The 14128-nt window shown below is 55.3% G+C and overlaps 1 protein-coding gene across 1 annotated transcript in view; it reads right to left on the reverse strand.

Moving 5' to 3' along the window:
* Positions 1 to 14128, reverse strand: part of tnni3k (TNNI3 interacting kinase) — a 202386-nt gene that overhangs the window by 162864 nt on the left and 25394 nt on the right. The window contains exons 6-8 of the mRNA XM_038793593.1: positions 13085 to 13183; positions 7153 to 7291; positions 2922 to 3066 (exon numbers count right to left, since the gene is read on the reverse strand). Of these exons, the coding sequence (XP_038649521.1) occupies positions 2922 to 3066; positions 7153 to 7291; positions 13085 to 13183 (383 nt within the window). The remainder of the gene's footprint in view (positions 1 to 2921; positions 3067 to 7152; positions 7292 to 13084; positions 13184 to 14128) is intronic.

Genomic DNA, 14128 nt, shown 5'->3' on the forward strand with positions numbered 1-14128 from the left:
GAGTTCCACATTCTTCCCACTCCCTGTGGGTGTGAGTTCCACATTCTTCCCACTCTCTAGGTGAAGATGTCTCTACCGAACTCCTGATCAGATTTATTGGTGATTGTGTTTTATTTATGGCTCCTATAAATAGCTGATTTATATTCTATCTCCATCCAGCTGCTTTGCTGACATAATCCGTAACATCCTTACCCAATGTAAATCTGTGGGCGCTGTGGTGAATTATAAACCTAGTAATTCACACTGTGTTCTATTATATGTATTGTGTCCTTGTGGGCTCTGTATGTGAGCCGTTGCGCGGCTCTGCCCATAGGGGGAGATGAGGAGTTTGTACTGGGCTCCACCCTTGGCTCTGCCCATGGCTCCGCCCATGGCTCCTCCCACTAACCAGAAGTATAAAGCTCTGCAGTCGTGAGCCTGCTGCCAGTTCATCTCGTCGCAGGCAGGCTCTGTTGTAAGATTATTAAAACCACTGTTCACTTCCAACCACGTGTCTTGTGAATTGATGGTCACATCAATTTAATAATCTTAGTAAACTTGAAGAAAACTACTATGGAATCAGCCCTCAAACCTGACCGACTAGAGCTCGACCCGCAGGCTGCAGAGGCGAAATAAATCTTTCTACACTGGCTCAGATGTTTCAAGGCCTACCTGGCTGAATCAAGCACTTCAGAAACTACGGGGGAGCAGAAACTCAGCCTACTGCACGCAAGGGTGAGCCACCGTATCTCTACTCAACTTAACAGTACTACCTCATATACGGAGGCCCTGGCCATGCTCAATCGAATGTATGTGAGGCCCATCAACGAGGTCTACGTGCGCCACATTTTTTGCCGGGAAACCCGTGGCTAAACGCGCTTGCTGGGGAAGATTGCTCCCTATGAATCTTGGTTTTGAACCCCAGCACCCACAGCTCTTTGATGCTGAGAGTTTCCGATTTCCTCCCTTGCTGTGCGAGGAAATCCTTCCTGACATCACCTCGAACGGTCTGCTTCTAAATTTAAACTCCTGTTCTGGACTCCTCCCATCAGAGCAAATAGTTTCTCTCTATTGACCCTATCAAACCCTTTAATCGGCGTAAACACCGCAATTAACTCACCGCTTAATCATCTCACTCAGAGGAATACACCTGCTCGCGTAAATTAACCCTTTCAACCCCAGAATCATTCTGGTGAATCTGCTCTGCCCCCTTCCCAAGGCTGCTATCATCTTGCTGAGGTACGGCTTACAGAACTCAATCCATTTACTCCCAGTGGGTCTGATCACAACTATTCAGAGTGGAATTGTGGAGTTAAGAAAGCACAAGAAAGATTGAGGTTGAGAACCGAGCCACGAGGATAAAAAAGTATGAGTAAGGGTGAGATTGAGAGTGGATCTGGGAGTAAGGGTGAGGTTGAGAGTGGATCTGGGAGTAAGGGTGAGATTGAGAGTGGATCTGGGAGTAAGGGTGAGATTGAGAGTGGATCTGGGAGTAAGGGTGAGATTGAGAGTGGATCTGGGAGTAAGGGTGAGATTGAGAGTGGATCTGGGAGTAACAGTGAGATTGAGAGTGGATCTGGGAGTAAGGGTGAGATTGAGAGTGGATCTGGGAGTAAGGGTGAGATTGAGAGTGGATCTGGGAGTAAGGGTGAGATTGAGAGTGGATTTGGGAGTAACGGTGAGATTGAGAGTGGATCTGGGAGTAACGGTGAGATTGAGAGTGGATCTGGGAGTAAGGGTGAAATTGAGAGTGGATCTGGGAGTAACGGTGAGATTGAGAGTGGATCTGGGAGTAAGGGTGAGATTGAGAGTGGATCTGGGAGTAAGGGTGAGATTGAGAGTGGATCTGGGAGTAAGGGTGAGATTGAGAGTGGATCTGGGAGTAACGGTGAGATTGAGAGTGGATCTGGGAGTAAGGGTGAGATTGAGAGTGGATCTGGGAGTAAGGGTGAGATTGAGAGTGGATCTGGGAGTAAGGGTGAGATTGAGAGTGGATCTGGGAGTAAGGGTGAGATTGAGAGTGGATCTGGAAGTAAGGGTGAGATTGAGAGTGGATCTGGGAGTAAGGTGAGATTGAGAGTGGATCTGGGAGTAAAGTGAGATTGAGAGTGGATCTGGGAGTAACGGTGAGATTGAGAGTGGATCTGGGAGTAAGGGTGAGATTGAGAGTGGATCTGGGAGTAAGGGTGAGATTGAGAGTGGATCTGGGAGTAAGGGTGAGATTGAGAGTGGATCTGGGAGTAAGGGTGAGATTGAGAGTGGAGCTACGAGGATAAAAGAGTGCGAGAAAGAATAAATTGAGAATGGAGAGGTGAGGATGAAGGAGTGAGAACGAGCTGGACTGAGAGTGGAGCCTGGAGGATAAAATCACAGAATTTACAGTGCAGAAGGAGATCATTCGGCCCATCGAGTCTGCACCAGCCCTTACAAAGAGCCCCCTACTGAAGCCCACGTATCTCCCCATAACCCAGTAACCCCCACTTAACAGTTTTTGGACACTAAGGGCAATTTAGCATGGCCAATCTACCTAACCCGCACATCTTTGGACTGTGGGAGGAAACCGGAGCACCCGGAGGAAACCCACGCAGATACGGGGAGAACGTGCAGACTCCACACGGACAGTGACCCAGCAGGGAATTGAACCCGGGTCCCTAGCACTGTCAGGCAGCAGTGCAAACTACTGTGCCACCGTGCTGTGGGAACAGGTTACTGAGCTAGATAATCAGCCATGATCATAATGAGTGGCAGAGCAGGCTTGAAGGGCTGAATGGCCTCCTCCTGCTGCTATTTTCTGTAACGTCTCTTCCAACCCTTTGTATTCTACCCCTTCTGAGATACAGGCCAACATTTCCTGTGCCTCTGTGGTTGTTATTTTGACTCTGTCCACTAGTTTTCCTTGGTAATCAAGGCAATGGTGAAAGAGGATGAATTAACCAACTTACAGGTGTAGAGGTGTATCTCCATAGATATTCACCGCATGAGGGTGTACATCAAAGTTGCCTTGCAACAGGTACCTGACGATATCACGATGCCCAAAGCGGCAGCTAAAATGTAGGGGTGAGTGGTCCTCATTGTCCTGAGCATTTACTGAAGCAATCACATAACAAAAGGTAACCATTGGTTAGAAATCCTGGAGACATAGAAACGTAGAAAATATCACACAACAGCTAGATATACTTCCTGAAAACATATGGAGTGGGATTCTCTAGGAATGGGGCTATGTCCCCCCACGCCGGCTGGAAAACCAGCGGCAACAACTCCGGCATCAACGGCCCTACGAAGGTGAGGAAATCTCACCTTTCCAGGGGGCTAGGTTGCTGCCAGAGTCGGCCCCACTGCTGCAGCCGGCGGGGAACGGCCCGGGCAAGTCCAGCGTATTTCCGCACATGCGCGGGGTTTCCCTTCTCCGTGTCGGCCTCCGGGCAATATGGCCGAGCCCTACAGGGGCCCGGCGCGGAGGAAAGAAGGCCCCCCACGGATCCAGCCCGCCCGCCGATCGGTAGGCCCCAATTGCGGGCCAGGCCAACTTGGAGGCCCCCCCGCCAGATTCGGACCCCCCCCCCCCCTCCCCGGCCAGGACCGCTCCCGCACACTTACCTGCCGGGTCACACCGTGTGTGAGGCGAGTAATCCACGCCAGTAGGACTGGGCAAAACCTGTCGGCCACTCGGCCCATCGGTGCCCAGAGAATCGCCGGGGGGGGGGGGGGGGGGGGGGGGGGGGCGCTGTCAACGGCCCCCAACCGGAGTGGCGGGAATTACACCGCCTCCAGAAAAACGGTGCCGGAGAATATGGAAGCCAGTGTCGGGGCAGAATTCAGCTTGGGTCACTGTCTGTGCGGAGTCTGCACGTCCTCCCCGTGTCTGCGTGGGTTTCCTCCGGGTGCTCCGGTTTCCTCCCACAGTCCAAAGACGTGCAAGTTAGGTGGATTGGCCGTGATAAATTGCTCCTTCGTGTGCAAAAAGGTTAGGTGGGATTACTGAGTTACTGGGTTACGGGGATAGGGTGGAGGTGTGGGCTTAAGTAGGTGCTCTTTCCAAGGGCCAGTGCAGATCGGATGGGCCGAGTGGCCTCTTTCTGCACTGTAAATTCTATGGTTCTATGAACAGAGTGAGTCCCAGATTTCCACTCCACTTGGTTTGAAGAAATGCATCACCATTGAATGGGCCGGTTCGAATTTTAAGGTCCTACTCCATTCTGGGCATCACGCCCAGAGATTGCGGAGCCTGCACGTTCTATCCCCACACCACACAAAAACATGTAAACATAAAGATATAGTGTGGTGAACATATTGCATTAACAATTCACCATGTATGTAACTATATCACGCTGTTGCCCATGTGGGCTCCACTTATGGACCATTGTACAATATTACCTGTAATGTATCATGTTGGTGCCTGTGTGGGCTCCGCCCCTGGCCCCTCCCCTTGAGGGGAGGTATAAAGAGCAGCTGCCCTGTAGGCGGCTCTCAGTAGCAGAGCAGTCGCAGGTAGGCCCTGTTCCAGTCAATTAAAGCCACAGTTTACTTCAACTCCTTGTTTTGCATGAATTGATGGTCACATCAATTTAATCGACTACAACACCACAATGGAATCAGTCCTCAAACCTGACCGACTGGAACTCGACCCGCAAGCCGCGGAGGCGAAAGCCATTTTTTTTGCACTGGCTCCGCTGTTTCGAGGCCTACCTCGCCGCCTCCTCCTCGCCTTCTGTCTCCGACGATCAGAAGCTGAGCCTTCTCAACGCCCGGGTGAGCCATCGAATCTCTGTACAACTCGAGGAAGCCTCCACCTACGCAGACGCCCTCGCGATGCTGAAGCGCCTATATGTAAAGGCCAGTGAACGAGGCGTACGTGCAGCATCTCCTCACTACTCGCCGCCAACGCCCCGGGGAATCGCTGAAGGAGTAACTACGCGACCTCAAAGTCCTTACACGAAGTTGCAACTACCAGGCCGTTACAGCCACTCAACATATGGACCTCGCCGTCCGGGACACCTACGTGGCTGGAGTCAGGTCCAACTACGTGAGACAGCGCCTACTCGAGAAGGGTGCCCTTGACCTGGAAGAGACGGTAAAGCTAGCCTCCTCCCTAGAAATAGCGTTCCAAAGCCTCAACGCATTCCCGTCTGATCACGCGACCCCTTTGTGGACCCCCAACCATAGAGTACCCCAGGCCTGTGCCGCGCGGCTGCCCGCCCAACACGGGGGGGGGGCTACGCTGCTATTTCTGCGACCAGCATCAGCACCCCAGGCAGCGCTGCTCGGCCCGGAATGCGAATTGCAGCGACTGCGGCAAAAAGGGACATTTCGCTAAAGTTTGCCTGGCCAGGTCCAAATCCTCAAAATCGCAGGCCCGACCCTCAGACTCACAGGCCCGCAGACCCCGCGGTGTGGCAGCTTGCCTGCCGGCTCGGCCCCCCCTCCCCGGACGCGTCATCGGCCTCGTGCTGTCCGTGGGGGCAGCCATCTCCAAGCCCGCACAACGTGTGCGACTCACGGGGGTCGCCATCTTGGCCATCCTCGCCCACGCGGCCCGCCACGTGCGACTCACGGGGGCCGCCATCTTGGCCATCCTCGCCCACGCGGCCCGCCACGTGCGACTCACGGGGGCCGCCATCTTGGACGCCATCTTCCTCGCTGCCTGACACGTGTGACCGATGGGGGCCGCCATCTTGGGACCACCCCAGCATCTCCGACCACGCCGGCTACCCGCAACTCAGCGCGGTCACCCTGGACCAAACACCTCCGGAGCTCCACAATGACCGTCCGGGTAAATGGAAATGAAACACCTTGCCTGCTTGACTCCAGGAGCACGGAGAGCTTTCTTCATCCAGACATGGTAAGGCGCTGCTTGCTCCCAATCTTCCCGGCACATCAAACCATCTCCCTCATTTCTGGGTCATTATCATAGAATTTACAGTGCAGAAGGAGGCCATTCGGCCCATCGAGTCTGCACCGGCTCCTGGAAAGAGCACCCTACCGAAGGTTAACACCTCCACCCTATCCCCATAACCCAGCAACCCCACGCAACACTAAGGGCAATTTTGGATACAAAGGGACAACTTTTCATGGCCAATCCACCGAACCTGCACATCTTTGGACTGTGGGAGGAAACCGGAGCACCCGGAGGAAACCCACGCACACAGGGGGAGGCTGTGCAGACTCCGCACAGACAGTGACCCAAGCCGGAATCGAACCTTGGACCCTGGAGCTGTGGTCGCACTCGGTGCAGATCCGGGGGTGCACTACCCCAACCCTGGCAATACAGGGCGCCGAGTACGCCGATTTTAAGTTATATGTCCTCCCCGACCTCTGAGCTCCTCTCCTGTTGGGACTGGACTTCCAGTGTAACCTCAAGAGCCTAACTCTGAAGTTCGGCGGGCCCCTACCCCCACTCACCGTATGTAGCCTCGCGACCCTAAAAGGTCGACCCTCCCCCCGCTCTTCGCAAATCTCACCGCTGACTGTAAGCCAGTTGCCACCAGAAGCAGGCGGTACAGCATCCAGGACAGGACTTTCATCCAGTCCGAGGTCCAGGGACTCTTGCAGGAGGGGATCATCGAGGCCAGCAATAGCCCCTGGAGAGCTCAGGTGGTGGTCGTCAGGACCGGGGAAAAGAGCGGATGGTTGTAGATTACAGCCAAACCATAAACCGGTACACGCACCTTGATACGTACCCCCTTCCCCGAATCGCAGACATGGTTACCAGATGGCACACTACCGGGTGTTCTCCATGGTGGGTCTGAAGTCTGCATACCACCAGCTCCCAATCCGCCCAAGGGACCGCCACTACACGGCTTTTGAGGCAGACGGACGCTTTTTCCACTTACTCCGGGTCCCCTTCGGCGTCACAAACGGGGTCTCCGTCTTTCAAAGGACCATGGACCAAATGGTGGACCAGTACGGGCTGCGGGCCACACTTCCGTACTTCGCCAACATCACCATCTGCGGCCATGATCAGCAGGACCATATCGGAATTGGAGGAGTAAATCCGACAGCCCATCGCGCCTGCTCCTCCATGACTCATCTTTGTTCTCAATTCCACCTTCCTGCACTAATCCCATAACTCTTAAAACGTTTAGCCCCCAACAATCTATCATTGTCATCTATTCAAGTGATCATGTTAGATAAGGTTCAAAATATTTGCCCGCTGGCCTGTTGGAGTTGTCTCACCGTCTGTCTTGCTGGCTTCAGTCAGCAGCAGTTTGACAATGTTCGGAAATCCTTTGGCACAAGCCAGATGGAGTGGTCTATCTCCCACCTCCCCGCTGACATTGGCATCAGCACCAAACTTCAGGAGCAACTTGGTGACCTGAGGAGAACAAGGGCAGCCGCCAGCACAGAGCCGGTTATACAGAGTTCAACTCGCAGAATCATAGATTAGTTACAACACAAAAAGAGAACATTCAGCCCATCACCACCTCCCTGCAGGAGCAACTTAGCCAGCCTCACATGCCAGCCCTTTCTCTGAAACACTGCAAATGTTTTCCCTTTTCTGGTTTCTCTAATTTCCTCCTGATATCGACAGAGCTTCCAGCAGAGAAACAGACCATTTGTCCCAGCAGCTGCCCCTACTCCATCTAGGCCTCCTCCCTCCCCCTCTCCATCTCACCCTGTCAGAATCTCCTTCCATTCCTCACTTCTTCATCTGTTCACCCAACTTCCTCTTCAATGTATCAACACTATTCCCTTCAACCACTCCCTGTGGGAGCGAGTCCCACATTCTCCCCACTCCCTGTGGGAGCGAGTCCCACATTCTCCCCACTCCCTGTGGGAGCGAGTCCCACATTCTCCCCACTCCCTGTGGGAGCGAGTCCCACATTCTCCCCACTCCCTGTGGGAGCGAGTTCCACATTCTCCACACTCCCTGTGGGAGCGAGTTCCACATTCTCCCCACTCCCTCTGGGAGCGAGTCCCACATTCTCCCCACTCCCTGTAGGAGCGAGTCCCACATTCTCCCCACTCACTGTGGGAGAGAGTCCCTCATTCTCCCCACTCCCAGTGGGAGCGAGTCCCACATTCTCCCCACTCCCTGTGGGTGTGAGTTCCACATTCTCCCCACTCCCTGTGGGAGGGAGTCCCACATTCTCCCCACTCCCTGTGGGAGGGAGTCCCACATTCTCCACACTCCCTGTGGGAGCGAGTTCCACATTCTCCCCACTCCCTGTGGGAGCTAGTTCCACATTCTCCCCACTCCATGTGGGAGCGAGTCCCACATTCTCCCCACTCCCTGTGGGAGCGAGTTCCACATTCTCCCTACTCCCCGTGGGAGCGAATCGCACATTCTCCCCACTCCCTGTGGGAGCGAGTTCCACATTCTCCCCACTCACTGTGGGAGCGAGTCCCACATTCTCCCCACTCCCTGTGGGAGGGAGTTCCACATTCTCCCCACTCCCTGTGGGAGCGAGTCCCACATTCTCCCCACTCCCTGTGGGAGCGAGTCCCACATTCTCCCCACTCCCTGTGGGAGCGAGTCCCACATTCTCCCCACTCCCTGTGGGTGCGAGTTCCACATTCTCCACACTCCCTGTGGGAGTGAGTCCCACATTCTCCACACTCCCTCTGGGAGCGAGTCCCACATTCTCCCCACTCCCTGAAGGAGCGAGTCCCACATTCTCCCCACTCACTGTGGGAGAGAGTCCCTCATTCTCCCCACTCCCAGTGGGAGCGAGTTCCACATTCTCCCCACTCCCTGTGGGAGCGAGTCCCACATTCTCCCTACTCCCCGTGGGAGCGAATCGCACATTCTCCCCACTCCCTGTGGGAGCGAGTTCCACATTCTCCCCACTCCCTGTGGGAGCGAGTTCCACATTCTCCCCACTCACTGTGGGAGCGAGTACCACATTCTCCCCACTCCCTGTAGGAGCGAGTCCCACATTCTCCCCACTCACTGTGGGAGCGAGTCCCACATTCTCCCCACTCCCTGTGGGAGCTAGTTCCACATTCTCCCCACTCCATGTGGGAGCGAGTCCCACATTCTCCCCACTCCCTGTGGGAGCGAGTTCCACATTCTCCCTACGCCCCGTGGGAGCGAATCGCACATTCTCCCCACTCCCTGTGGGAGCGAGTTCCACATTCTCACCATTTCCCAAGGGAGGGAGATCCACATTCTCCCCATTCCCAATGGGAGCGAGTTCCTCAATCTCCGCACTCCCTGTGGAGGGAGTCCCACATTCTCCCCACTCCCTGTGGGAGCGAGTCCCACATTCTCCCCACTCCCTGTGGGTGCGAGTCCCACATTCTCCCCACTCCCTGTGGGAGCGAGTCCCACATTCTCCCCACTCCCTGTGGGAGCGAGTCCCACATTCTCCCCACTCCCTGTGGGAGCGAGTCCCACATTCTCCCCACTCCCTGTGGGAGCGAGTCCCACATTCTCCCCACTCCCTGTGGGAGCGAGTCCCACATTCTCCCACTCCCTGTGGGAGCGAGTCCCACATTCTCCCCACTCACTGTGGGAGAGAGTCCCTCATTCTCCCCACTCCCAGTGGGAGCGAGTCCCACATTCTCCCCACTCCCTGTGGGTGTGAGTTCCACATTCTCCCCACTCCCTGTGGGAGGGAGTCCCACATTCTCCCCACTCCCTGTGGGAGGGAGTCCCACATTCTCCACACTCCCTGTGGGAGCGAGTTCCACATTCTCCCCACTCCCTGTGGGAGCTAGTTCCACATTCTCCCCACTCCATGTGGGAGCGAGTCCCACATTCTCCCCACTCCCTGTGGGAGCGAGTTCCACATTCTCCCTACTCCCCGTGGGAGCGAATCGCACATTCTCCCCACTCCCTGTGGGAGCGAGTTCCACATTCTCCCCACTCACTGTGGGAGCGAGTCCCACATTCTCCCCACTCCCTGTGGGAGGGAGTTCCACATTCTCCCCACTCCCTGTGGGAGCGAGTCCCACATTCTCCCCCACTCCCTGTGGGAGCGAGTCCCACATTCTCCCCACTCCCTGTGGGAGCGAGTCCCACATTCTCCCCACTCCCTGTGGGTGCGAGTTCCACATTCTCCACACTCCCTGTGGGAGTGAGTCCCACATTCTCCACACTCCCTCTGGGAGCGAGTCCCACATTCTCCCCACTCCCTGAAGGAGCGAGTCCCACATTCTCCCCACTCACTGTGGGAGAGAGTCCCTCATTCTCCCCACTCCCAGTGGGAGCGAGTTCCACATTCTCCACACTCCCTGTGGGAGCGAGTTCCACATTCTCCCCACTCCCTGTGGGAGCGAGTCCCACATTCTCCCCACTCTCTGTGGGAGCGAGTCCCACATTCTCCCCACTCCCTGTGGGAGCGTGTTCCACATTCTCCCCACTCCCTGTGGGAGCGAGTTCCACATTCTCCCTACTCCCCGTGGGAGCGAATCGCACATTCTCCCCACTCCCTGTGGGAGCGAGTTCCACATTCTCCCCACTCCCTGTGGGAGCGAGTTCCACATTCTCCCCACTCACTGTGGGAGCGAGTACCACATTCTCCCCACTCCCTGTAGGAGCGAGTCCCACATTCTCCCCACTCACTGTGGGAGCGAGTCCCACATTCTCCCCACTCCCTGTGGGAGCTAGTTCCACATTCTCCCCACTCCATGTGGGAGCGAGTCCCACATTCTCCCCACTCCCTGTGGGAGCGAGTTCCACATTCTCCCTACGCCCCGTGGGAGCGAATCGCACATTCTCCCCACTCCCTGTGGGAGCGAGTTCCACATTCTCCCCACTCCCTGTGGGAGCGAGTTCCACATTCTCCCCACTCACTGTGGGAGCGAGTCCCACATTCTCCCCACTCCCTGTGGGAGGGAGTTCCACATTCTCCCCACTCCCTGTGGGAGCGAGTCCCACATTCTCCCCACTCCCTGTGGGTGCGAGTCCCACATTCTCCCCACTCCCTGTGGGAGCGAGTCCCACATTCTCCCCACTCCCTGTGGGAGCGAGTCCCACATTCTCCCCACTCCCTGTGGGAGCGAGTCCCACATTCTCCCCACTCCCTGTGGGAGCGAGTCCCACATTCTCCCCACTCCCTGTGGGAGCGAGTCCCACATTCTCCCCACTCCCTGTGGGAGCGAGTCCCACATTCTCCCCACTCCCTGTGGGAGCGGGTCCCACATTCTCCCCACTCCCTGTGGGAGCGAGTTCCACATTCTCCCCACTCCCTGTGGGAGCGAGTTCCACATTCTCCCCACTCCCTGTGGGAGCGAGTTCCACATTCTCCCCACTCCCTGTGGGAGCGAGTTCCACATTCTCCCCACTCCCTGTGGGAGCGAGTCCCACATTCTCCCCACTCCCTGTGGGAGCGAGTCCCACATTCTCCCCACTCCCTGTGGGAGCGAGTCCCACATTCTTCCCACTCCCTGTGGGAGCGAGTTCCACATTCTCCCCACTCCCTGTGGGAGTGAGTCCCACATTCTCCCCACTCCCTGTGGGAGCGAGTTCCACATTCTCCCCACTCCCTGTGGGTGCGAGTCCCACATTCTCCCCACTCCCTGTGGGAGTGAGTCCCACATTCTCCCCACTCCCTGTGGGAGCGAGTTCCACATTCTCCCCACTCCCTGTGGGTGCGAGTCCCACATGGCTCTGTCCCCACCCCGGCGTCAATGGCCCCCAAAGTTCGATTCGAACGGTTTGAATCGCTTATTGTCACGAGTAGGCTTCAATGAAGTTACTATGAAAAGCCCCTAGTCGCCACATTCCGGCGCCTGTTCGGGGAGGCTGGTACGGGAATCGAACCGTGCTGCTGGCCTGCTTGGTCTGCTTTAAAAGCCAGCGATTTAGCTCAGTGAGCTTAACCAGTGAGGAATTCTCCACTTTCTCGGGGGCTAGGTTGACGTCGGAGTTGTTCCCGCAGCTCCAGTTGTCACCAAAAGGGTCGGCACGAGTACACGCATGCACGGAACGAGCGGTGTATTTCCGCGTATGCGCAGTACGGCCGCCGTATTTCCCCAGATGTATGGGGGTTCCCTGCTCCGCGCCGGCCCCCATACAGCCCTACAGGGGTCCGGTGCGGAGGAAAGAAGGCACTCACGGAACCAGCCCACCAGCTGATCGGTAGGCCCCGATTGCGGGCCAGGCCACCTTGGGGACCATCCCAGGTCGGGACCCCCCCCCCCCCCCCGCCCCCCCACCCCCCCCCCCCCCCGCCCCCCCCCGCAGGACAGCCCCCGCACATTTACCTGCCAGTTCCCGCCAGGTGTGAGGTGAGTAACCCACCCCAGCGGGACTGAGGAAAGCAGCGGGGCCTGGAGAATCGCCGGGGGCCGCTGTCAATGGCCCCCAACCGACATGGCGGGAATCCCGCCAGTGCCCGAAAATAGGGACGTCGGTATCGGGGTGGGATTCGCCCTCCCCCCCCCCCCCCCCCCCCCTCCCCCGGGGATTCTCTGATCCAGCGCAGGGTCGGGGAATCCCGGCCCTTGTCTACGTTGTCCCTTCAAAACCTATTTTTAAATTTCATGCTCCTCAGTCAGATCGGTCCTCACCTTTTGACATAGAACATACAGCGCAGAAGGAGGCCATTCGGCCCATCAAGTCTGCACCGATCCACTTAAGCCCTCACTTCCACCCTATCCCCGTAACCCAATAACCCCTCCTAACCTTTTTGGACACGAAGGGAAATTTAGCCTGGCCAATCCACCTAACCTGCACATCTTTGGACTGTGGGAGGAAACCGGAGCACCCGGAGGAAACCCACGCACACACGGGGAGAACTGCAGACTCCGCACAGACAGTGACCTAGCGGGGAATTGAACCTGGGACCCTGGCGCTGTGAAGCCACAGTGCTAACCACTATGCTACTGTGCTGCCCTCGCTACCTGTGGGAGCGAGGGCAGCACTCCCTTCTTCTCGGAAAAAGAACCTCAGCCTTCATCTTTCCTGATGGTTATAATCAGTCATTCTGGTACCAGCCTTGTGCACATTCCCCAGGTCCTCTGTAGCCTTTTTAGTAAGATGGAGACCAGACTGTGTCCAGAGCTCTAAGTGTGTTCTCACCGAGTTTTAACACAAGTTTAAATAACAATGATACAAGTGTGTATAAGTGTGACCAAGTATAACTTTGCTTTACTTCAGAATTCTACCCTCATTTGTTCAAGACTATGATAAACTATCAACTTCTGTTGAATCTGTTACCTGCACGTGACCATAATAAGCAGCGATATGTAACGGTGTGAAGAACACAGCATCCTGCACATTGACAAAGGCTCCGTGTTGCAATAAGATGTCAACTGTCTGTGGAAAATGACCATCAGAGAAGGTTAGAAAGGTGAACCAGGTTCGACATTTAACTTCTGCTTTGAAAGGTTGCTGGGGGAGTTTAGGGCACGTTGTTTATCTCTTACTCATTCACTGGACATGGGCATTGAAGTGTTGGTCACTGTGGACTTGGGAAGCAGACATATGCCACCAACACTGAAGAAGGTTCAACACTATTTTATTAACTACTTATAAAATAATAGACATACGATAACTGTGGGTTTACACGATGCTAGTTTAACTAGAGACCTGTGCCTATCCGAACCAGTTGAATCTCTCAGCACGTGGTGAGAGTCTCTACTGTACTTGATGAGCTCTTGTGCTTCTGAGAGGCAGCATCCAGAATGAGTGGGAAAAGTGATGCCCTCTGTCTTTATAGTGCGTGTGTTCTAACTGGTGATTGGCTGCGGTGTTTGTGCATGTTGATTGGTCCAAGTGTGTGTCCATCTGTATGTGTCTGCACCATGATATACTGGTGTATATTATGACATCCATCCTTTTTTTTTAAATGTATGTTTGTGGCAATAAATAATGTGTGGTGATAATGTTCCTAACTATGTGTGGGGTGCGAAGACATATTTACAGGACTATGTACATAAGAACCAAGCTATTTACAAGGGAAGCTGCCTGGTGCAGGGAAACAGTATGCAACAAGAGTAACGAGATCAACATTCTTAAAAAACCAGGGAAATGATCAGACAAAGCAACGAAACAATTCAGAGAGTCCATAAATTCGAAAAGTTCATAAATTCAGTCTCTGAGGTGGGCGACGAATTCTGGTTGACCGCCTCAAGGGTGGGTCGAGAGCCGCCGGTTCAGGAGCTGGGTGGGCTGTAACACAGTCAGGGGAGGCAGAGTGACAGGGAGCTCTGCATAGTCTGTGGCAGGGTCAGCAGGAGGGTGACCCTGCCTGATTACCAA

This window comes from Scyliorhinus canicula, chromosome 4 (genome assembly GCF_902713615.1).
Source record: "Scyliorhinus canicula chromosome 4, sScyCan1.1, whole genome shotgun sequence".
NCBI lineage: Eukaryota > Metazoa > Chordata > Chondrichthyes > Carcharhiniformes > Scyliorhinidae > Scyliorhinus > Scyliorhinus canicula.